Source organism: Sinohyriopsis cumingii, chromosome 13, assembly GCF_028554795.1.
Source record: "Sinohyriopsis cumingii isolate HCF-2022 chromosome 13, ASM2855479v2, whole genome shotgun sequence".
Lineage (NCBI taxonomy): Eukaryota > Metazoa > Mollusca > Bivalvia > Unionida > Unionidae > Sinohyriopsis > Sinohyriopsis cumingii.
In genome coordinates this window covers 71,439,013-71,465,704 of record NC_142973.1, presented here as the reverse complement: position 1 = coordinate 71,465,704, position 26,692 = coordinate 71,439,013, and the positions used below count along the sequence as shown (strand labels likewise).

At 34.3% G+C, this 26,692-nt stretch overlaps 1 protein-coding gene across 1 annotated transcript in view; it reads left to right on the top strand.

The window, feature by feature from the left end:
* The window catches only part of LOC149785820 (H(+)/Cl(-) exchange transporter 7-like), a 155,984-nt gene extending 129,513 nt beyond the window's left edge, over nucleotides 1–26,471 (top strand). The window contains exons 17-22 of the mRNA XM_089931242.1: nucleotides 22–139; nucleotides 7,831–7,902; nucleotides 9,413–9,499; nucleotides 18,012–18,095; nucleotides 21,870–21,950; nucleotides 26,113–26,471. Of these exons, the coding sequence (XP_089787368.1) occupies nucleotides 22–139; nucleotides 7,831–7,902; nucleotides 9,413–9,499; nucleotides 18,012–18,095; nucleotides 21,870–21,950; nucleotides 26,113–26,211 (541 nt within the window). The 3' untranslated portion in view covers nucleotides 26,212–26,471. The remainder of the gene's footprint in view (nucleotides 1–21; nucleotides 140–7,830; nucleotides 7,903–9,412; nucleotides 9,500–18,011; nucleotides 18,096–21,869; nucleotides 21,951–26,112) is intronic.
* The last annotated feature ends 221 nt before the right edge of the window (nucleotides 26,472–26,692 follow it).

Here is a 26,692-nt window from a genome sequence, read left to right as displayed (position 1 = left end):
CCTTATGCTTTCTGTTTCTAGTGACCTAATGAGTCAACCAGTAGCTTTTTTCAACCAAAAGGAGAAAGTTGGTCATATTATAGATCACCTGAAGTCTGAGACATTTAATGGCTTTCCTGTAACTTCACCAAATCATGATGTAAGTCTTGTTGAGCAGCACTAGTTTATCTGTAAAAATCTGTTGATTAAAAGAAGGAACTGCATAAACATGATTCACATATTAAGAACCTTGTACAGCACTATTCACATGATTCCCATATTAAGAACATTGTACAGCACTATTTACATGATTCCCATATTAAGAACATTGTACAGCACTATTCACATGATTCCCATATTTAGAACATTGTACAGTACTATTCATATGATTCCCATATTAAGAACATTGTACAGCACTATTTACATGATTCACATGTTAAAAACCTTGTATGGCACTATTCACATGATTCATACATTAGGACCCTTGTATGGTACTATTGACATGACTGACACATTAGCAAACTTGTACAATTCTATTCACATGATTCATACATTAACACCCTTGTGCAGTACTATTCATATGACTCATAAATTAAGAACTTTGTACAGTGCTATTCACATGATTCACACATTAAGAACTTTGTACAGTACTATTCATATGATTCACACATTGAGAACCTTGTACATCACTATTCAAATGGTTCATACATTAAGACCCTTGTATGGTATTATTCACATGACTGACACATTAACAACCTTTTATGGAACTATTCACATGATTGACACATTAAGACCCTTGTATGATACTATTCACATGATTCATACATTAAGACCCTTGTATGGTATTATTCACATGACTGACACATTAACAACCTTTTATGGAACTATTCACATGATTGACACATTAAGACCCTTGTATGATACTATTCACATGATTCAGACATTAAGACCCTTGTATGGTATTATTCACATGACTGACACATTAAGAACCTTATACAGCACTATTATTATGATTGACACATTAAGACCCTTGAACAGTACTATTCACATGATTGACACATTAAGAACCTTGAACAGCTCTATTCACATGATTCACACAATGAGAACCTTGTACAGTACCATTCACATGACTGACACATTAAAAACCTTGTACAGCTCTATTCACATGATTGACACATTAAGAACCTTGTAAAGTACTATTCACTTGATTGTCACATTAAGAACCTTGTACAGCCCTATTCACATGATTGACATGTTAAAAACCTTTAACAATACTATTCACATGATTGTCACATTAAGAACCTTGTATGGTACTATTCACATGATTGACACATTAAAACCTTTGTATGGTACTATTAACACAATTTCAAACATTAAGAACCTTATACAGCACTATTCACATGATTGACACATTAAAAACCTTGAACATTCATATAATTCACACATTGAGAACCTTGTACAGTACTATTCACGTGACTGACACATTAAGAACCTTGTACAGCTCCATTCACATGATTGACACATTTAAAACCTTGTACAGCACTATTCACATGATTCACACATAAAGAACCTTATACAGCACTATTCACATGATTGACACATTGAGAACCTTGTACAGTACTATTCACATAACTGATACATTAAGAACCTTGTACAGTACTATTCACAGAATTCCACACATTAAGAACCTTATACAGCACTATTCACATGATTGACACATTTAGAACCTTGTACAGTACTATTTACATGATTGACACATTTAGTACCTTTTACAGTACTATTCACATAACTGATACATTAAGAACCTTCTACAGTACTATTCACATGATTGACACATTAATAACCTTGTATGGTACTATTCACATGATTCACACATTAAGAACCTTGTACAGTACTATTCACATGATTGCACATTAATAACCTTGTATGGTACTATTCACACAATTCCACACATTTAGAACCTTGTACAGCACTAGTCACATAATTCACACATTGAGAACCTTGTACAGCACTATTCACATGATTGTCACATTAAGAACCTTGTACAGTACTATTCACATTAATGATTCACACATTAAGAACCTTGTTCAGTACTATTCACATGATTGACACATTAATAACCTTGTATGGTACTATTCACACAATTCCACACATTAAGAACCTTATACAGCACTATTCACATGATTGACACATTAATAATCTTGTACAGTACTATTCACATGATTCACACATTGAGAACCATGTACAGTACTATTATTCGAAGCTATACATGTAGACTGCTATGTAGGTGAGGTCGGTTTATATTGAAGTCCTTTATACATATTACTATTAAATGATAAAAATGAGATTCATGACCATTCCACTCTTACAAGGGGACTTCCTTGTACTGAATACACTATATTGAGGTCCTTTATACATATTACTATTGAATGATAAAAATGAGATTCATGACCATTCCAGTCTTACAAAGGGGACTTCCTTGTACTGAATACATTATATTGAGGTCCTTTATACATATTACATATCACCTTAAATGATAAAAATGAGATGCATGACCATACCCACATTATAAAGGGGATTTCCTTATACAGAGTTGCCATATAGTGAGGGAGTACAGTCTGCATGACATATTTTCATGACTTAAACATGCAGCCATTTGGGAACAGAATAGATTCTGATCTGCTGCCATATGATGCTATAGAAATTTGGGTATTATTTTGTCCATGGTTGGACATATGCACAAACAGATGGGCTACGAGTATGAAATATGATAATTGGATTATTTCTTTGTGTAATACATGTGTGCTGACTTGTAATGTTTAAGTTATTAAATAGCTTGTCAGAGGTCTCTTTAAATGTTTTATTGTCTGTCTTGTAAAAATCAATAACAAGAAAACTTCATCATTTACATAGTTTTTTTCTTTTATTAATATATTTAGCTGTCCTGTTTTTGAAATGTGCAAAGCAAGGTCATTTACCTTATATGTTATTATACTATGTGGTTGTAATAATTACCATAGTAATAATTACAGCTTGTTCAACTTACTGTTAGTCAATTTAAGCTTCCCATTCTCAGGTGTCTACCTGATCAAGGAAACTTACATAAATACCCTAGGTTATATTATGTATTTATATTTACTCAGTCTCTGTTAGAAGCAATTTTCTTGAAGTGTACCTTGTTGAGGGGAATGCATATTTTTCTGCAGGGGATGGGGTCAAAACTTTTTTTCTGGTTGTTATTCTGTATAATTTTTTTCTGTTGGTCTTACTCCTTCAAAAGAAAGCATGTGTTCAGTTTATATAGACAATTGATCCAGTGTAAAAGAAAAATTATAATAAATAAGTTTTTGAGACTGTACTTGAGTCTGTATCAGGCTTGAATTCAATACTGTGTTGAAAATGATTTTAAAGCTTGCTACTTCAGCTGATTAATTCAACCAATCACTATGGCCTGTTTGCACAACTGATAATGAACAGTGTAGTCCCACTTTTATCATTACATAATACACTGGTAGATCCAGATCAAAACCATTACATAATGCACTGGTAAATCCAGATCTACACCATTACATAATGCACTGGTAGATCCAGATTTACACCAGTACATAATGCACTGATAGATCCAGATTTACACCATTACATAATGCACTGATAGATCCAGATTTACACCATTACATGATACAATAGTAGATCCAGATTTACACAATTACATATTCACTGGTAAATCCAGATTTACACAATTACATAATGCAATGGTAGATCCAGATTTACACAATTACAAAATGCTCTGGTATATCCAGATCTACACCATTACATAATGCACAGGTCGATCCAGATCTACAATGTTATATAATTCACTGGTAGATCCAGATGTGCATCATTACAAAATGCACTGGTAGATCCAGATCTTCTACACCATTACATAATGCACTGAGAGATCCCAATTTACCCCATATCATAATGCACTGGTAGATCCAGATTTACACCATTACATAATGCACTGGTAGATCCAGATCTAAGCCAGTACATAATGCACTGGTAGATCCAGATTTACATAATTACATATACACCATTACATAATGCACTGATAAATCTAGATCTACACCAGTACATAATGCACTGGTAGATCCAGATCTACACCATTACATAATGCACTGGTAGATCCAGATCTACACCAGTAGATAATGCACTGGTAAATACAGATTTACACCATTACATAATGCACTGGTAGATCCAGATTTACACCAATACATAATGCAATGATAGATCCAGATGTACACCATTACATAATGCATTGATAGATCCAGATCTACACCAGTACATAATGCACTGGTAGATCCAGATCTACACCATTACATAATGCACTGGTAGATCCAATCTACACCAGTAGATAATGCACTGGTAAATACAGATTTACACCATTACATAATGCACTGGTAGATCCAGATTTACATCATTACATAATGCACTGATAGATCCAGATCTACACCATTACATTATGCACTGATAGATCCAGATCTACACCAGTACATAATGCACTGGTAGATCCAGATCTACACCATTACATAATGCACTGGTAGATCCAGATCTACACCATTACATAATGCATTGATAGATCCAGATCTACACCAGTACATAATGCACTGGTAGATCCAGATCTACACCAGTACATAATGCACTGGTAGATCCAGATCTACACCAGTAGATAATGCACTGGTAAATACAGATTTACACCATTACATGATGCACTGGTAGATCCAGATTTACATCATTACATAATGCACTGATATATCCAGATCTACACCATTACATTATGCACTGATAGATCCAGATCTACACCAGTACATAATGCACTGGTAGATCCAGATCTACACCATTACATAATGCACTGGTAGATCCAGATCTACACCATTACATAATGCACTGGTAGATCCAGATCTACACCAGTAGATAATGCACTGGTAGATCCAGATCTACACCATTACATAATGCATTGATAGATCCAGATCTACACCAGTACATAATGCACTGGTAGATCCAGATCTACACCATTATATAAGACACCTGACTCTATCAGGGTCTGCTTGACTTGGTCAAGGTCTGCTAGAATCAGTAAGAGTCTGTTTGACTGGATCAGGATCTGCTTGACTGGGTCAGGGTTTGCTTGACTGGATCAGGTTCTGCTTGACTGAGTCAAAGTCCATTTGACTGGATCAGGGTCTGTTTGACTGGGTCAGGGTCTGTTTGACTGGATCAGGTTCTGCTTGACTGAGTCAAGGTCTGTTAAGGTCTGTTTGACTGGATCAGGATCTACTTGACTGAGTCATGGTCTGCTTGACTGGGTCAGGGTCTGCTTGACTGGGCTTGGATATGCTCCTTGTAACAGTTGGGTGCATATTTAGTAAGAATAATTAATGTTTACCCATTTAACCTTGCATAGGTCATCTGACATTCAGTCCAAATGTTCTGTATTTCGGCATTATGCACCCAGATTTGAACTTCAATCTCTACCTATCAGTATTTCTTGATGCACTGAATTGCACTTGTTTAAATCATAATTTGTTCTGAATTTCATTCATATTGTAAAGCTAAAAGTTTACAAATCATAAAAAGTGGTATGTAGTACAAAACCACATTCATGTTTTGTTCTGAGCTGGGGGAAAGAACTTATTTGATTTGAAGTATGATAATACCTTCCATACATCATATCATACTTGTTCTTTCTACTGACAGTGAAGAAACCATTCATGATCTGTTTATACAGCATTTGCCACTATCAACCAATACATGTATGTTGTGTATATACAGCATCTGCCACTATCATCCAATACATGTATGTTGTGTATACACAGCATTTGTCATGTATGTTGTGTATATACAGCATTTGTAACTATCAACCAATACATGTATGTTGTGTATATACAGCATTTGTCACTACCAACCAATACATGTATGTTGTGTATATAAACTATCAACCAATACATGTATGTTGTATATATACAGCATTTGCCACTATCATCCAATACATGTATGTTGTGTATATACAGCATTTGCCATGTATGTTGTGTATATAAAGCATTCACCACTATCAGCCAATACATATATGATGTTTATATGCAGCATTTGCCACTATCAGCCAATACATGTACAGTGTGACCCCACTATAGTTCACTCCACTGCAACACAGATTTGGATATAACACAGTCGTGGTGTGGCATGTATTTTTCTCCTACGTGAAGAAAAAAATTCTTCTTAAAAGTTTGAAAAATATAATGTGCAAAATGTTTATTCAGGGATCACACTAGGCTTTGCCAATGTTGCAAACTGATTTTTTTATCTTACTGGTGACAAGAATACCATCAGATGAATATTATTTTGCGACAATGCTTTTTAAGCTTGTCCATACAATCTTGGGTGGGAGTGGAGAAATTCAAATGATCAATGAAGAAAGCTGCAAACTTAGATATAAAATGAAATGGAATCTATATATTGTTACATAAATGAATCCTTTGTTCATATTGACAAACAATCTTAACAGTGGATGGTTACATCATAATCCTGTTATTCTGACATCAGGCCTGAGTCCTGTATGCTGTTAATCCACTCAAACTTACCTGCTATCAGACTAGCTACAATCAACCAAACTTTGAAGGTAGGAACAGGAGTGACTACAGTTTACCAAACGATGGTTAATTTTTTTTAATGTATCCTGAAAAATTGTTGCTGAAACTTTAAAGAAACTGATTACCATTGAAGCACCGATTGTTCTGAATAGATGTCAAACAAATAATTAAAATAATTCAGTCCCAATCAATCAGAATAACAAATGGGCATTTGTTTGGTCGTCCAAATTTGTTCTTTAGCGGTGACTTCAATAACACATGCACCCTTCATCAAAGCAATCTTCAATAAAAAAATAAAGGAATTCGGCACCTAACTTAAATAAATACAATGGAATCTGATGGATTGTTGCATTTTCCAAAGTGACGAGATGTTAATTGTGCTGTGAACGTTGTTTTTTTGTGCAGGAAAAACATTTTATACTTACAATCACTAATAACAGTGGCACAAAATGCAAACTAAATTTCCATTCTTTTGAAACCATAAATATCTGGACACCAAGTTACTTTTTAGTTTGTTCACATGTTTTAATTTCCCTATAAATAACCTCATCCGCTTGGCAAGATGATAGCTGTCTCCAGCTGACCAAAATCTAGGCCATTTTTGTACACATAGCATCTAAACAAAATTTAGCCATGTTTCACAGGTGACAATATTGCAGTGAATTGTTTATCGACACGTGTTTTTTGACAATGGGGTATAGATGAAACACAGACTACCACTCTTTATATATGTCTCATTTGTATTTTCTAATGTGATGTGACTGATACGGGAATATTATAAAATGTGGTCTAAAATTGAATTAATGGATTTTTCATATGCATGTATGGTACTTAATGAATTATGGACTATACTATACAAATGTAAGTTGTCAAAATACAAGTGTGGACTATATGACACAAATGTAAGTTGTCAATATACAAGTGCTTTTCAGACTAGTTTTGTCTTCATTTAGTCAAGAGCACATATTTTTGCACCCACTTTTTACAGACACACACACACACACACACACATAAAGAGGTGTACACCATCTCCTTTTGGTGCATACATCATTTTCTTCAGCTAACTGACCTGGTTGCTTATAACATGGCTTGTTTGTAACATGGCCTGGTTCTTTGTGCCACAACCACCATTATGTAGCAGGGTCACAGTGTATATTGTACAATTCTTTAATTATAATAACTAAAAAGTACTTATTTAAATCTTTCAATAATTTCTCAAACATTTCAGAATCCCAGTGAACCAGGAAAGCTGCTAGGCTTGATCATGAAATCCCAACTGCTTGTTTTGTTAAAGAGCAAGGTTGTCCTGTCTCAATTCTCAATTTCTCTCTCTTTCTCTCTCTCTCACATACACACACAGACACACACACACATGCATGTGTACTTGAACTATAAACATGTACCATGGCCTCCACCTTGTGTGATTACAAAATAATTCTTCAAATAATTAAAATTGTTGGGGTTTGTTTTTGACATATTTTAATTCATGTTAATTACCAGCCTTGCCTAAGACAGGACATTTTCGGGTAAGGACTATGCAGCTCTAATGAAAAACCATTAATCAAGGACTATACAGAAGAAATTATTTGAACAGAAACAAATGAGTAAAATAATCACATTCTATTATGTGTGGTTTCATAAATTCATGTTTAATAGTTTAGTGACATTGATTTTTGTCTGAATTTAATTGACTCGGCACATTTGTTATTTAAACATTTTTGCAGATGGCTGACTCAGCAAGACAATGATTATACTAAGTATACCGCATGTATATTTAACTGGAATCTGATTTTTACAATTAAGCAAGTTTATTATGTCTCCATTTTGATGGCGGAAATGGGGATATTGTTTGACTGATGTTCGTCCATCCATTCGCAGATCTCTATGTCTATTTACATGTCCAGAATCAGCTGTTTTAGCAGAACTATTAAAATTGTAGTTTATCATGGTTTAGAGTTGATGATTTTCTCAGATTTTCAGGCCATCTCTTAAAATAAAGTCATCATTTCTTAAATTCACTTAAAAGAATTTTTTATTATTTCTGAGGAATCCAGTTTTCAGGACTGAAAAGATTTCCAGTTGTTTCAGAGTAGCAATCAGGGTAATTTTCATCTGTTCTTCGATAAGTTCTTTTGTCAAATCACAGCACTGTCAGTATTGTGTAAGATGATGAAATAAATTTCAGGTAGAGGAGACTTTTGATGAATTAAAGAAAACCAGGCTCATATTTAAGTGAGGACAATTATTTCAGCAAAATTTAATAATTCTTTGGACATTAAACCATTGTTTACAGAACCTTGAAAAATCCATGAATTTGATTGATTGCATTGTAAACTTCTTGAATTTTAACAATTTGGCTTGAAAGTTGAAAACACTTTGAATTCCTTGATGAACTCATTAAACTTATACCAAAACTCTGACTTTTTTAGCGGACATAAAACATTATAACATCATAGGTTTTTAAATTTAAACATAAAAACAGTAAAATATAGGTTTTGTAAATTCTGAGTTTTTATTTACATATTTTCCAAAAATAATGAATACATACATAAAAAGGCTTAAAATCATCATGGATCCAGTGACAGATGGGTGGCAATTAGACAGAGTAACATATGTTGGCTCTAGTTGTTTTTTTCTTCTGTTTTTTTACCTGTGATAAACAATGTAACAGATTGGGAAAGTTCCATAAGAAAAAAAACCCACTCACTGTTGAAGGTCCAAGTCCTTGAAAAACAACCATGTTAAATACTGCTAGAAAATCATTCATTCATGTAATGCTAACAAGGAGATTATGGTTTTTTCTTTTTCAGACATTTGCACCAGAAGGATTGCTTCAACCCTCAACAATACGATTAAAAGATTTTAGGAAATATTACCATCAGTATTTGAAAATTGATGTATGTATATATTTTATTTTAATCTGAATGAGAATTACATGACATTTATAATTATCATTGAACACAGTATCTGCCCATATTGTGAGATTAGGTTATTACATTTTTCATAGCCCTACCCAAGAAGGGCAGGATAGAAAATTCATTATACCCCAACTTCAACAAGTAAGTACTATGGGTTATTACATTGTATTATAGCACTGCCCAAGAAAGGCAAGATAGAGAATTCATTATACTCCAACTTCAACAAGTGAGTACTAGGGGTTATTACATTGTATTATAGCACTGCCTAAGAAGGGCAAGATAGAGAATTCATTATGAACTTACTTTAAGAAGTGAGCAGTATAGGTTATTACATTGAATCATTGCCTACCAGAGATGGGCATGATTGGGAGTTCATTGTACCCCCGATTAAAGAAGTGAGCAGTATAGGTTATTACATTGAATCATAGCCCTACCAGAGATGGGCATGATTGGGAGTTCATTGTACCCCGATTAAAGAAGTGAACAGTATAGGTCATTACATTGAATCACAGCCCTACTAGAGATGGGTATGATTGGGAGATCATTGTATCCCCCGATTAAAGAAGTGAGCAGTATATAGGATTTACTTTACTGCAGTCATGCATGCATGTGTCCTGTGGTTGTAGATTGAGCCAAGATGTTTGGAATTTTTATGTTAACCCCTAGGCATGACACAGGGTTGATTTTACATACATTTCAAATTATTTTAGTTGTTTGTTTGACTTCTCAGAAAATTGGCAAGTGTTAACACATATCATGCTGTGATCCATGGGACATGCCCACACCTGCCATATTGCCAGACAGTGTTCGGGGGTTTTGGGGACTTGGAAAGTGGTGTTTTGAGTTTCAAATGGGGAATCAATGCACATGACCCAAAAATATGACATTATCCAATTAAGAATATGCTATCTTTTCATGTATGCCTATGTAATATTACTGGAAATTCAAAATTGATTTTAAAAAAACAAAATAATTACCTATGTGTTTTCTGTGAAACATCTATGGGTAATTTATTTAATAACCAACATAGTTGGTAGACTTGATATTGTCACATATCATAACCACACATGCACATGTGTGCCCACACTCACAAAAACACAGCCAAACAGACAATATATACCAATTTTCTGTTTTTAAAATCCATTAGGTAGTGGAATATTTTCTTAATTTGAAGCAGTCTTTGCTGCTCATTAGTTCTTGGTCAGGGGTAGTAGTGGGGGGTTTGTTGGAGATAATACATCTTCGCACTCACTTGAGATTGGATTTTCAATTATCCCTCAGGATTTCAGCATTAAAAAAACTATCTATATGTATCTGCATTGCTGTGTGGAAGTGGCCAACATGATGGGTGGTTTTGCTACATTGAGATCATAATGTGTAATCTCCCACACTCCAGAAGGACTAATGTCAATATAATGTTTGCACTGTGTGCAAAAAATAAAATGCTCTTTCTTGCTGATGCATTTCACAAAGTCAAACTCCATCCAAGAGTTTAGAAATTTTGTTTTTCTGGGCTTTGCTTGTTTTGCAGGTGGCTCATTATTTCCTAAATCACACCTGCATTTTGATATTTTGCCTTAAAAATGAACATCACTTGTAATCTATTCCAATAACTAAAATAATTGTTTTGCATTTTATATATGGATCCAGCTTCAAAGAAAAATAGCTGCTGATCACAAACTTACCAATAATCTTTAATAATGATGGCTTAAACATTCTTATTCAAGAAAATAATGTGTAATTTATGGTCTTCAACACACATATCTGTGACTGTACCCAGCTGAAATGAATTGGGTTGTTCCACTTAATGTACTTTACCTATGCAAATTAGTTTAATGTGTTCTTCCACAGTAGTGTTCAAAGAACTTGACACAGTATCATCCTAGTTATTCTCAGCCAATGTAAGTATCTGAAGTGTTAGTTGCTTATCTCTGACCACCTTACATTTTAATAGACTCCATGATTAATTAGCTGTATAAACTGACCCAAGGATAATTTTACCTGGGCTTTAAGCAGGACTGTTTACTGTTTAGACAGACTACATACTTTGGATATGTATAGTGGTGGTCAGAAAATGTTTCGATTTTCTTTCTTCTTTATCCTCCCAAGATTATTGAAATGCGATTTTGTTATAACACGATTTTTAAACATCATGTTTTGGCAGGTATGTTCATGACCCTAGTTTTATATTTAACATATAAAGTATTGAGATTCCCACCATGTAACCATGTATACATATGTCAAATATAAAAGATAAATGTATACATGCAACTGATATTGACCCTAGGGTCCATCATTACCCGATGGACTTTAGGTCCTAACTTGGAAACTATTAATTGAGACCTCCACACTGTAACAATATACATACTTTCTGGGTATAAAAAAGATAAGTGCATATATAGTCCTTACCTTCAGTGATGCAACCAACAGACTTAAACTTCAGGGTGGATGGCATATGAGGAAAGCATGGAGATCTGTGTTTTACAAACACATTATTCTAGTTCAATATTGCATGAAATTAATGGTTCTTACCACAGAAGCATGTATATGTTCTGAGCTACAGCACACTAATGACTACTTTTCTGTTTTAAATACTGCATTATGCAGCTATCTTGTCATCAGTACAGTTGTTTGTTGTTCTCCACCTGAACCACCAAGAACATTTGATCAGTTAGACCTTGTAGCAAAATTCAGATATGATTTAGCTTAAAAATGTACATGCTAACATTTGTTGATGTGTTATAAAAATTTTATTTTTTAAACTGAAGGATGTCTACAAAATTGTAATACCTACAAGACAGTCAGTAAACTTTGTTAATTTAGTGGGAATGATTTTCAGTGAAGATATTTCAGCATTACTAATGCATCAGAGGGTATAATGACTCTATGGTCTTAAACTAAGCAATAGAAAAGAGTGAAAACGAACAAGTTTTGTAAAATTCAACAAATAATTTATTTCCCAACAATACAAAGTGAAAACTTAAAAAATAACTTACAGTATTGCAAATTAAATCCCAAATAGTCCAAAAAGTTCTATCACCAATCCTAATGAATCAAATTCTAATTAAATTCCGATGGTATTCCAAATAAGATCCAATGCTGGATCTGTTGATGTGCTTGTAATATCAGATGTGGTAATGTGCCAATGGCCTGAAGTGTGATAATGTGCTAACAGTCTTGTGATAAATCACAATAATATAAACCAAGAATTTTCTTGTCTGAAATCGCTCATTCCAAATTAATGTTTCTGTCTAAGAATATTTTGGATAAGCACTTTGTATTTCCAGTGAATAATTTTTAAAATAAATAATACCACCCAAATTAAATGCTGAACACAACAATAAGATTGATTCTGCTAAAGATGTTAAAGCAAGAATTAATAATTTTAAAAATAAAAAAGCTTATATACATAACTAAGACACAAAAAGAAGAGCCACAATGTAGGTCCAATGTTCATTTCTAGAAAATTCTAAGTTGTAAATAGATAATATCTGTGACTTGCAGTAGTTGTTAGCTCAATTATTTGCCATAAATTTAGATAATTATTATGTGCCAGCTCACTTAAAGTAGCTTTTTGTTTGTACTGATGTTATGTCTGATATGAAAGCTGTCAAATAAGCCAGAAATGACTGGTATAGGAAATAATGCCCAAAAAGAGACTACCATGTGTGTAGTTAGACAAAAAACGAGTGATGTTAGACTACAGATAGTGCGGTAAGTCTACCATGTAAGGTAAGACTACTATACATGAGGTTAGACATCTGAATCAGTTGACATGATGATCAACAACCAAGTTGTTGACCTCTGCAAGCTGCACTTTTCCATGGCTAGCTAGTTGTGAATTATAGGATGGTAAACACTGCCCAGTGTTTGTGGCCAGCAATATTTGGATTCTTTGGCAACCACTGTCTTTTATTTTGGGCAAGTAGTATTTGGATTCTATGGTAACCACTGTCCCATGCTTGGAGTCAGACGTTTTCGTACTCTTAAGAATTCATATAACTATGACATCATAATAAGATTAAATATCACTGGCAGAGCAATGTCCGAGAAACTCAGACTTACATTAAACAGTACTAATATATCTGTATCATTCTCAAGTTTTTATGCTATTGATTTAATCTAAATTTCAAGTTCAGTGGAGAATTTCCTGTCTGAATATGATAGGTCACTAGAATGTAGCAAAAAAAGGCGTATGATAGTTCAACTTCCCAGCAGTGACGATGACATTACCCTGAGGTTAACCATGTTTATAATCAGTTTTAAAGTTTTTAAAGTCATTTAACTTCTATACCATTTATTTCATTCAGCTAAACCTTAGGTACAGCATTTACTATATGCCAAAATTTTGTATCCTAACATGCTTTGATTTGTGTCTTGACTGTGTTAGCATTTAGCCAAAATGTTTGTATCTTGACAAGCTATGATTTGTATCTGACTTTGCTAGCATGGAGCCAAATGTTTGTATCCTGACAATTTTTTGTGTGTCTGGTTTTGTTAGTTTGTATCCTGACATGTTTTTATTTATGTCTTGACTGTGTTAGCTTGTAGCCAGATGTTGGTATCATGAGAGGCATTTTGTCTATACCATGTTAGCATGTAGCCAGACGTTGGTATCATGAGAGGCTTTTTGTCTATGCTATGTTAGCATGTAGCCAGATGTTGGTATCATGAGAGGCTTTTTGTCTATGCTATGTTAGCATGTAGCCTGATGTTGGCCTCATGAGATGCATTTTGTCTATACTATGTTAGCATGTAGCCAGATGTTGGTATCATGAGAGGCTTTTTGTCTATGCTATGTTAGCATGTAGCCAGATGTTGGTATCATGAGAGGCTTTTTGTCTATACCATGTTAGCATGTAGCCAGATGTTGGTATCATGAGAGGCTTTTTGTCTATGCTATGTTAGCATGTAGCCAGATGTTGGTATCATGAGAGGCTTTTTGTCTATGCTATGTTAGCATGTAGCCAGATGTTGGCCTCATGAGATGCATTTTGTCTATACTATGTTAGCATGTAGCCAGATGTTGGCCTCATGAGATGCATTTTGTCTATACTATGTTAGCATGTAGCCAGATGTTGGCCTCATGAGATGCATTGTCTATACCATGTTAGCATGTAGCCAGATGTTGGCCTCATGAGATGCATTGTCTATACCATGTTAGCATGTAGCCTGACGTTAGTATCATGAGAGGCTTTTTGTCTATGCTATGTTAGCATGTAGCCAGATGTTGGTATCATGAGAGACATTTTGTCTATACTATGTTAACATGTATCCAGACATTGGTATCATGAGAGACATTTTGTCTATACTATGTTAGCATGTATCCAGACATTGGTATCATGAGAGGCATTTTGTTTATACCATGGTAGCATGTAGCCTGATGTTGGCCTCATGAGATGCATTTTGTCTACGCTATGTTAGCATGTAGCCAGACATTGGTATCATGAGGGGCATTTTGTCTATACTATGTTAGCATGTAGCCAGACGTTGGTATCATGAGAGGCTTTTTGTCTATGCTATGTTAGCATGTATCCAGACATTGGTATCATCAGAAGCATTGTCTATGCCATGTTAGCATGTAGCCAGATGTTGGTATCATGAGAGGCATTTTGTCTATACCATGTTAGCATGTAGCCAGACATTGGTATCATGAGAGGCATTTTGTCTATACCATGTTACCATGTAGCCCGATATTGGCATCATGAGATGCATTTTGTCTATGCTATGTTAGCATGTATCCAGACACTGGTATCATCAGAAGCATTGTCTATACTATGTTAGCATGTAGCCAGATGTTGGTATCATGAGAGGCATTTTGTCTATACCATGTTACCATGTAGCCCGATATTGGCATCATGAGAGGCATTTTGTCTATACCATGTTACCATGTAGCCCGATATTGGCATCATGAGAGGCTTTTTGTCTATGCTATGTTAGCATGTATCCAGACATTGGTATCATCACTGCCATCTCACCTCTGTCTGCGGCGGTTCAAGTTTAAGATTCAGCCAATGTGGGTATGTGAGAAAGCTTGCCAGTAGCTTCTCGAGGGTCGGTGGTTCTTTCCTGGGTTTTCCCGGGTTCTTCCTCCACCATTAATACTGGCCACCATGTATGGCCTATCGTGTGCTGAAAAATGGCGTTAAACCCCACAACAACAACAACAACAACAACGACATTGGTATCATGAGAAGCATTGTCTATACCATGTTAGCATGTAGCCAGATGTTGGTATCATGAGAGGCTTTTTGTCTATGCTATGTTAGCATGTAGCCAGATGTTGGTATCATGAGAGGCATTTTGTCTGTACCATGTTAGCATGTAGCCAGATGTTGGCATCATGAGGGGCTTTTTGTCTATGCTATGTTAGCATGTATCCAGACATTGGTATCATGAGAAGCACTGTTTAACCATGTTAGCATGTAGCCAGACATTGGCATCATGAGATGCATTTTGTCTATACCATGTTAGCATGTAGCCAGGAAGGTGTAGCATTGATTTATATCTTAACTGTGCCACCATGCAGCAAAATGTTTGAATCCTGACAAGATCTGTGTCTTGGCTGTGTTAGCATGTAATTAAAAGATTGTATCCTGACAAGATTTGTGTCTTGGCTATGTTAGCATGTAATTATAAGTTTGTATCATGACAAGATTTATGTCTTGGCTGTGTTACCATGTAATTAGACGTTTGTATCATGACAAGCTGGGATCTGTGTCTAACTGTGTTAGCACATAGTCAAATTTTTGTATCCTGACAAGATTTTATTTTTTCCTTGACTGTGTTAGCATATAGTGCAATAGTCATACAGTGGTTTTTACAAGCAAGCCATGGAGCCATGGTAATTCATTTGGAGAGAATTGGACTTGTAGTCCTAGGATCATGGATTACATACCATCTTATGTCAGCCTAAGCAAGCTGTATCATTGTGTCCCTGAGAGAGTTATCATGCTCCTTGGCATGATATAACCATTAATGTATTCAAAGTGCCATTCAAACCAACTAACCATCCAACCAATATCACAAGCAAACCACATCCTATGGTGAAACCTTTACAGGGATGGTCCTGGCTTTTAAAAAGCTGTCGCCAAAAAAATCGCCAACCTCAATATTTTGTCACCAATTTTCAAAAAGTGTCGGCAAAAAAAGTAGTGTACATTTTTCCAAGTGTTAATTTAGTCTATTAATGTAACAGGCAATGAAAATTAGAAAAGATGGATTAGTTAATACTTTAATTACAACAAGCATTAACAAAATGTTACAAAGTGTTACATGAAGATCCGTCGCGATTTTAGGGCTGCCCACTTGTTGAATGCAGTTTCAAAGTCTAATTATTCACATCTGTACATGCTGATTCTCATTAAATTCTCGAGGGATGAGATGCAGAGCTTATTTCTGATGTCAGTTTTTATGAGGTTCATCTTACTGAATCCACGTTCACAGTCCTCAGTGCTGACAGGTGACACCAATAGTCTCTCAGCAGCCCCCCCCCCCTTATGGCTAGCTTCACAAAGCTTGTAGCGAACTGCTTCCTAAATCCTAAGAATGATCACTGAATGCTGTATAAATTTTCTCGACAAGAAAAATAGGATCTCCATTCCCACGAATGAAACTTACACGAGTCAACACCTGGCAATATTGGACCGTATATATAAGCATAAATTCACACCCAATTTAGGGATTCTTTCACTCCTGTATTTTGAGAAATAAATAATTATTATTAATTATGCAAAACTGGTTTCTATTTTTTGCTATTTCTTGTTGTGGAGTTTAAGTCTCTGCAGCCGTAACACGGGACTGATGGCAAAAGGAAAAGATCAATGAGTAAAATGCTGCACTGGCGACAGATGTAATTGTGATTGAGATTTTTTCCATTTGCTTTGTATTTATACACAGTAGTCAGTACTTCAAAGGTTATCAGTTTTCTATGAAGGTTCACCAAAACTATTGTATTGGTATATGTATAAAAAAAACAGAAGGATTAGCCATCCAATTAATTGTATCTGTTCTATTCGCGTCTTCAGAAGTCGGTCAGTTGTAGGTATAGTGCGGTAGCATGATTGACTGTATCGCAGCAAACAGTACTCAGCCCAGATGTCAGCATAAGCAGATTATGATGTAACAATGCACTGTAAAGATAGGGTTGTCAATAAGAACAAAGGATTGTTTGTGTAACAGATTGATTCCAATGCATTGCTTAGTCAAGTTTGTGGCTTCCTTTTGTTCTGGCTTTAAATTTATTCAGTCCAAATCCATGATTGTATGTACAAATTAAATAACCAAAAAGTATGTCGCCAACAAGATCGCCAGATGGGATATTTTTGTTGCCAATAAGGAAAAAAATCGCAATTTGCGACATTGGCGAAGCCCAGGACGATCCCTGCTTTATATCATAATACCAACTAAAACTCATGATCATAAATGTCACATAACCCTATTCAGTGTTAAAAATCACACAAGAAATTTACAAAATATATTTTAATTACAGGAAATTGAGATCTCAGATGAAGAGAAAGAGTATACAATGGATTTAAAACCCTTTCTGCTTCCCAACCCTTACACAATTGATCCGGTGAGTAACATTCTTTGGTAGAGTTTTGTAATGCAAAAGACTTTAAACTTTTATAGAAGACTGCATTATTAAAACTCTCAGATTGGCTACTCTGATTGATTTTTTTTCCTGGGCATCAGTTTTCTCAGTTTTGTGAAAAATAATATTTTCATTAATACTTAAATTTTGGGATTGAGAAGGGGAGAGAGCATATTGTTTGGCCATAAGGATCACTATTTATTGGGTCTTTAAATTCATAGTTTGTAGCAACCATGAAGTGCAGGAAAATTGGTTGCCCACAAAAATAATGAATTCACAGCTTACTGGAAATGAGAGAGAGCTTAAATATTTAACAATAATTGCAGTTACATCAGTTGATAAATGAAGGGAAGATTTCCATTGGTCAGAACATAATCATGTGATAGTCCCAATTGTGTTTATTTCTGTATAAACTTTAAGGAGAACTACTTTATAATAATTTCTATAGAGTCACATGCAAAGTTGCTAACATAAACACTGAACTGGATGTGGGGTGGGTGGGAGATCCTCTATACCCCCATCATAACTTTCAATGTCAATGTTTTGCACTGTTTGACTATTGAGCCCCATCACTATAACCATTTACAGACAGTCTTAATTTCATTTGTAAGTAGCCCCTGTAGGTAACCTAAGCTGTTAATCAACACGAAAAAAGATTTAAATTGGTTACTCACATGTCTGGACAATAACAATTTACAAGTCACAGTGAACTCAATGATAGATTCAAATGCAAGATTCCTTAGTATGTCAAACTAAACAACACATCCTTTGCTTTGAATAGTGAACTTCTGCTCAGAAAAAATATGCCAATTTAGGTAAAAGATTTAAGACCATGCTGTGGAATGTTCGAAACCTTATAAAGCATACCATTGGTAGAATTGTTTGTTTGATACTGATGTAGCTATTATGTTGCAGATCGAGAATTCCCTGTTCTGGAAACAGCTATACAGCAGATGCCTCAGCAAGAATTCATATGCTTAAACAGGCTCTAAAACTGATAGGAAATATCTTTAAAGAAACAAAATAACAATAAAATGTAAATAAAGCGATAAAATAATTGCTATTATAAGAGTTTAATGTTGTTGTTTTTTTATAGTTTATTATAGTATAAACTGTCATTTGCTGACTCACACAGCTTACATAAAGCCATGATAACTCAGAAACAAAACAATATTAAACTCCTAATTACCTTGTCATTGGAAGGACAAGCTTACACATTTAACATTACCTTGTCATTGAAAGGGAGAGTTGACATATTTAACATTACCTTGTCATTGGGAGGACAAGCTTACACATTTAAAATTTCCTTGTTATTGGGAGGACAAGCTTACACATTTAACATTACCTTGTCATTGAAAGGGAGAGTTTACACATTTAACATTTCCTTGTCATTGGAAGGGAGAGTTGACATATTTATCATTACCTTGTCATTGGAAGGGAGAATTTACAGTTTAACATTATCTTGTCATTAGAAGGGAGAGTTGACATATTTAACATTGCCTTGTCATTGGAAGGGAGAATTTACACATTTAACATTACCTTGTCATTGGAAGGAGAATTTACACATTTAACATTTCTTTCTAATTGGAAAGGAGAGCTGACATATTTAATATTATGTTGTCATTGGAAGGGAGAATTTATACATTTAACATTACCTTGTCATTGGAAGGGAGAATTTACACATTTAACATTATCTTGTCATTGGAAGGGAGAGTTTACACATTTAACATTATCTTGTCACTGGAAGGGTGAATGTACACATTTAACATTATCTTGTCACTGGAAGGGTGAATGTATTCATTTAATATTATCTTGTCATTGGAAGGGAGAGTTTACACATTGAACATTACCTTGTCATTGGAAAGGGAGAGTTTACACATTTAACATTATCTTGTCATTGGAAGGGAGAGTTTACACATTTAACATTATCTTGTCATTGGGAGGGAGAGTTTACACATTTAACATTATCTTGTCATTGGAAGGGAGAGTTTACACATTTAACATTATCTTGTCATTGGGAGGGAGAGTTTACACATTTAACATTATCTTGTCATTGGGAGGGAGAGTTTACACATTTAACATTATCTTGTCATTGGAAGGGAGAGTTTACACATTTAACATTATCTTGTCATTGGGAGGGAGAGAGGGAACTGTATTAAGATATTTCCATTCATTTACATCAGATATAGCATGACTAACATGTCCTTCCATCTGACTATAGCATAACTAATATGTCCTTCCATCTGACTATATATAGTATGACTAACATGTCCTTCCATCTGACTATAGCATAACTAACATGTCCTTCCATCTGACTATATCATGACTAACATGTCCTTCCATCTGGCTATATAGTATGACTAACATGTCCTTCCATTTGACTATATATAGTATGACTAACATGTCCTTCCATTTGACTATATATAGTATGACTAACATGTCCTTCCATTTGACTATATATAGTATGACTAACATGTCCTTCCATCTAACTATATCATAACTTGTCCTTCCATCTGACTATATATAGCATGACTAACATGTCCTTCCATTTGACTATATATAGTATGACTAACATGTCCTTCCATTTGACTATATATAGTATGACTAACATGTCATTCCATCTGACTATATCATAACTTGTCCTTTTCCATCTGACTATATATAGCATGACTAACATGTCCTTCCATTTGACTATATATAGTATGACTAACATGTCCTTCCATCTGACTGTAGCTTGAATAACTTGAATGAGTATAAAGTAAATCCATGCTGTGTACATAATGTATTCATACAAGATAAAAGTATAAAGTAAATCCATGCTTTGTGCATAATGTATTCATATGAGATAAAAGTACAAAGTAAATCCATGCTGTGTACATAATGTATTCATACGAGATAAAAGTATAAAATAAATCCATGCTGTGTACATAATGTATTCATATGAGATAAAAGTGTAAAGTAAATCCATGCTTTGTGGATAATGTATTCATATGAGATAAAAGTATAAAGTAAATCCATGCTTTGTGCATAATGTATTCATATGAGATAAAGTATAAAGTAAATCCATGCTGTGTGCATTCTGTATTCATATGAGATGATTTATACAGATATGCAAGCAAGACAAATAAACACCAATACATATTTGGCAAGTAAAATATGACCTGATGAATATTCTTCTGAAATCAAAACTGCATTCTGGTTAGTCACTACCAGAGTTAGAACATACAGTGCACACCAAGGAATTCTGATTAATTTTAAATTGAAAATCAAAGCTAATTTACAAGTAGTAAAATGAGATTTAGCACTTACTTTATCTATGTTACCATCGATCACAAAATTAAAAACAATAATGGATGGGGGAATGTTTATGGAGGTGTACTGGTACTAGTAAAATGTTCAATCTTAATTTAAATAGGAAGGGTAGAAAATATAAGTTGGTTTGGACAGATCACTATTACGGCTAACTTCAACCTTTAACCTTGGTAGGTACAGCTAGATTCTAGCCTAAGGTCAAATTCACCCCTTTGATCTTACTGCTCATTGGAATACTGGCAACTTCCTTTACATATCCAAAGGGAACTGGTGGTATCTGGTAGCTCTGGGGAGTTTCCAATCCTTGCTGTATAATGCCTGATAGAATGAATTGTTGTATCATTTGGATATAATGATCTTTTTCAGAGTTATTTCCCCTATTGAACAAAGGGCTGTCAATATTGGTATTTATGCCTTATGGACATTATTCTCAATATTTTTCAGACATTTTCATTACCAAGATTATTCAAGTTGTTCAGAGGACTTGGATTGAGGCATTTGATTGTTGTCAATGACAACCATCAGGTATGTGGGTTTTTTATTAAGGATGATCACCACTGATGATTTCCACTTTTTGCATATTCAGTCACTAAAGTATGACTTTGTGTGTATTCAGTCACTTAGGTATTACTTTGTGCATAGTCAGTCACTTAGGTATTACTTTGTGTATATACAGTCACTAAAGTATTACTTTGTGCATATTCAGTCACTTAGGTATTACTTTGTGCATAGTCAGCCACTAAAGTATTACTTTGCATGTATTCAGTCACTTAGGTATTACTTTGTGCATAGTCAGTCACTTAGGTATTACTTTGTGCATAGTCAGCCACTAAAGTATTACTTTGCATGTATTCAGTCACTTAGGTATTACTTTGTGCATAGTCAGCCACTAAAGGTATTACTCTGTGTATATGCAGTCACTAAAGTATTACTTTGTACATATTCAGTCACTTAGGTATTACTTTGTGCATATTCAGTCACTAAAGTATTACTTTGCATGTATTCAGTCACTTAAGTATTATTCTGTGTATATACAGTCACTAATATTACTTTGTGCATAGTCAGTCACTAAATTATGACTTTGTGCATATTCAGTCACTTAAGTATGACTGTGCATATTCAGTCATGTAGGCATTACTTTGTGCATATTCAGTCACTAAAGTATGACTTTGTGCATATTCAGTCACTTAGGTATTACTTTGTGCATATTCAGCTTTTTAAGTATTGCAATATGCATATTCAGTCACTTAAGTATGACTTTGTGCTTATTCAGTCACTAAAGTATGACTGTCCATATTCATTGATTTGATAGTACCACACTTGTGACAAAACCAGAATTTCCAAGCAGAAGATTTGCAAATTTTAATCAAGGGGGACTGAAAACAATAATTAAATATTTTTTTCTGTATGAAAATTCTTATCATGGCATAATAAAAATAGGAAGTTTTGAACATAAATCAAATCTGGATTACAATGACAATGTTACAATAATAATTAATGAGTCAGTATACTGTCATTTAATGAAAAAGTAAAGTTGTTTATATTGAAGTTCACTGCAAAGATTTTTGAATAATATTGTTTGTTTCCTTCACAACATCACAGTCTGGCAACCACTGATGATATTCACTGTGATTATTAAACTTCACACTAAACAGGATCTCAATAGTAATCTAGTCCAAAATGTCCCTCTGAATCACATCGTAGTTTGTGAAGGATATGTATTTTGTGAAGGATAGAGAACATACTCTCTGTATCAGCATTAGGATGTTGTAATGTCAGGATAACTACACTCAGCCTACAGTTCTAGCTTCATTCCTGTTGTTGAGTTTGAAAGGTTGTTGACTACTTGCCACCATTTCTCCAAGTTATGCTCACTCCATGGAGGAAGTTCCTGACTTGGACTTGAGATGTATTCCTAAGTCTAATCCCCAAAGGCTTCTTTGTCTTCATGGCTTAGACCCTAAAATCTGTTGGCAGGCTTCTTTCTCTTCATGGCTTAGACCCTAAAATCTGTTGGCAGGCTTCTTTCTCTTCATGGCTTAGACCCTAAAATCTGTTGGCAGGCTTCACCACTGTAAATAAAAACGACTGATTTTAGACTTGAAATAAATAATTAAAACAATATATGGTGTATTTAAATAATTTATATCAGCTTTAAAATGAATTATCTTTTAATATGTTGTTAACTTATGTATTTGATATAGATATGGAACATAATTTATGTACATGAAAATCTCAGATAGATAGTTTTTTAAATAAAAAAGATGCATAACTTTAAAACACACAATGCAAACTCAGGACTTTTGATACTTGCCTACACATAATTCAATTCTGATATCCAGGCATTGTTGAACTTATAATATTTTACGGCCACTGGTTTCTTAGCATTGGGAGAAAGCATGTTTCGACATTTTACCATGAATTGTTAACCACATGTATGGAGTAAATGCATGTGTTGGCCTTCGAGAGGGTTTTGAAAGACCAGTTTTCAGGATTGGAATACAAGTAAATTTGACAGTGATTGTACTTCAACTTCCTGTAAAAACATCCATGAAAGAAGGTGTTACATGGATTTGTAATTCAGCTCATGATAAATTAATTTAAAATTTATATACTTAAGGATGGGTATAATGAGAGCCACTTGTGTATCAAGCTGTGTAGCTAACAATTTTTGGTGAACGTCACAGACAGGCTTGTGTATTGATTTGTGTAGCTAACAATTTTTGGTGAACGTCACAGACAGGCTTGTGTATTGAATTGTGTAGCTAATAATTTTTGGTGAATTTCACAGACAGGCTTGTGTATTGAGTTGTGTAGCTAATCATTTTTGGTGAGTTTCACAGACAGGCTTGTGTATTGAGTTGTGTAGCTAATAATTTTTGGTGAGTTTCACAGACAGGCTTGTGTATTGAGTTGTGTAGCTAATCATATTTGGTGAGTTGCACAGACAGGCTTGTGTACTGAGTTGTGTAGCTAATACTATTTGGTGAATTTCACAGACAGGCTTGTGTATTGAGTTGTGTGGCTAATCATTTTTGGTGAATTTCACAGACAGGCTTGTGTATTGAGTTGTGTGGCTAATACTTTTTGGTAAATTTCACAGACAGGTTTGAGTATTCAGCTGTGTAGCTAATAATTTTGGTGAATTTCACAGACAGGCTTGTATATTGAGCTGGGTAGCTATTAATTTTTGGTGAATTTCACAGACAGGATTGTGTTTTGCTGATTGTAACAATTTTAAAATCACACAAAATGATAAAATTTTCAGATGGCATTTTTATTAAAAATAAATATATGGTGATTGAAAATTTATCTTTAACTTTTGTAAGTGTATTCTAATAATCTACCATCAAAAGTTACAAAAGTATGTGAGTTTAAGTTATTTTTTAGGGTGTATTGCTGATACATGTGACTAAATTTGTAAGAAAGTAACTTCCATAGATCCACAATTTTGCATTGAATGAAACAAAAACAACATGAAGTTTGTGCAGAGAATTTAAAATTGGGGATTGTGTGAATTATGAAAGAAAGCAGTAAATAAAGGGTGTAAACTCAGTCAAATTAGCAAAATCTAGTAAAGAACATTTATTTTCAAGTGTGATAAATATATCAGAAGAAAGGCATTAATAAATTGACTTTTTACTCATAATATTAGAAAAGGAAACATTTTGTACCTGTGTGGTTTCTTTGACTTTCCATTTATTATATTTGTTTTACTATTCACAGTCCTTCTTCTAAATCTCTGACTCTTTGAAAAATATACTTGGGGTCACACTGATCCACTGAAAAAATATATTCAACCATAAGTTCAGTACACTTATTTCAGAATGTCAGTGAGGCACAGAAGGTCTAATGATTGTAAAATTATTTTGCAAACATTTACACTTCACTTTCAATTTTTCCATCAACTAATTACACGCATCGGAAACTCCCTTAATAACATTATAGATCAGTTTTTACTATATTTACCAAGTACAACATCAGCAGCCATATTTCGTTAACTTTAATTCCTGCAAAAAGTTTATCATGTTTGCTTGTGTATAACACATGCTCTACTGTACACTGCCTAAACCCAGAGCTGCTGTGGCATAATACACAAGTATTTCAGGGTCTCTACTGGTTCCCACTTCATGTCTTCAGATTATATCATTATATTTGTCAGAGGTAGAGCTGGTGGAAAGGATGCAAAAATGACTTTCAAGTTTTCAAATTTGATGAATATAGACTCTTAATCTTGAAAAAGAGTTGAGGAATTCATTAAATTTGGAAAGATCTCCAAAATTTCCAAAGAGATAAGGCAAGATTACTTTAATGAAATATAAAATATTATGACTGTGGTTAAATCCATGATGCAGAATGTTCAGCAAAAGCATCATTGACAACCAAGCAACATTAAAGATATTCAAAAATCTCAACCTGAGGAAGAAATTATGAGATATTTTTGTGAAAATTGAGCCTATTTATTAGGATTTCAAATACCCAGATCTGCTAGTACATTACATATAATGGTATATCCATCTCTATTCTGTACACAGATGTGATTTATACTCTGGCATGTACAATAGTGATATTAATTATACACACACTTTCTGAAAAAAGTTGTTTGAATTCAATAAAAATGCTATGTATTTTATGTGAAAAAGTTGAATAAATTACATGACAAAGCTATGTATTTTTGACATTTCAGCCAGTTGGTATGATCACAAGAAAAGATTTGGCAAAATTCCGAGCCGAGTCAAGGAGAGGACTACTCAAAATAAAGCACTTGAAAATAGAGGATAGCTAGACATTCAGTTTGCTGGCAGCTGCATCACCCCATCCTCATATTAGTTAGAAATAATCCCTATGTTAATTCCTACTTGCAATTAACACAAATTTTCTTGCATTTGTGCTACAGACAACTGTAAACAGCTCAGTGATTGCAAGCAAGCTGTTTAGACCTGGATATACCAGTGCATTATTATGTTAGTAAATGTGGCTCAAGACTGTTAGCAGTTGGTTGCACATTAGACAAGATATATATGGGTAAAATAAAATAGTTGATTTTTTATTTTTTTATTTTATGTTATGCCATAAAGTACTGGATTTTCCAAGTAAAATAATTGTGATAATTCAGTAAAGTTAAATACAATAAATAATTTCACTGCCATGTTAAAAGCAAGATAACATGAAATTTAAAGTTTTTTTTAATGCTGACATGGCTGAGTGGTAAATATGGCCACCTCCTGTTAGAGGCAACTTGAGTTCAACTCCAACAACCCACTTAG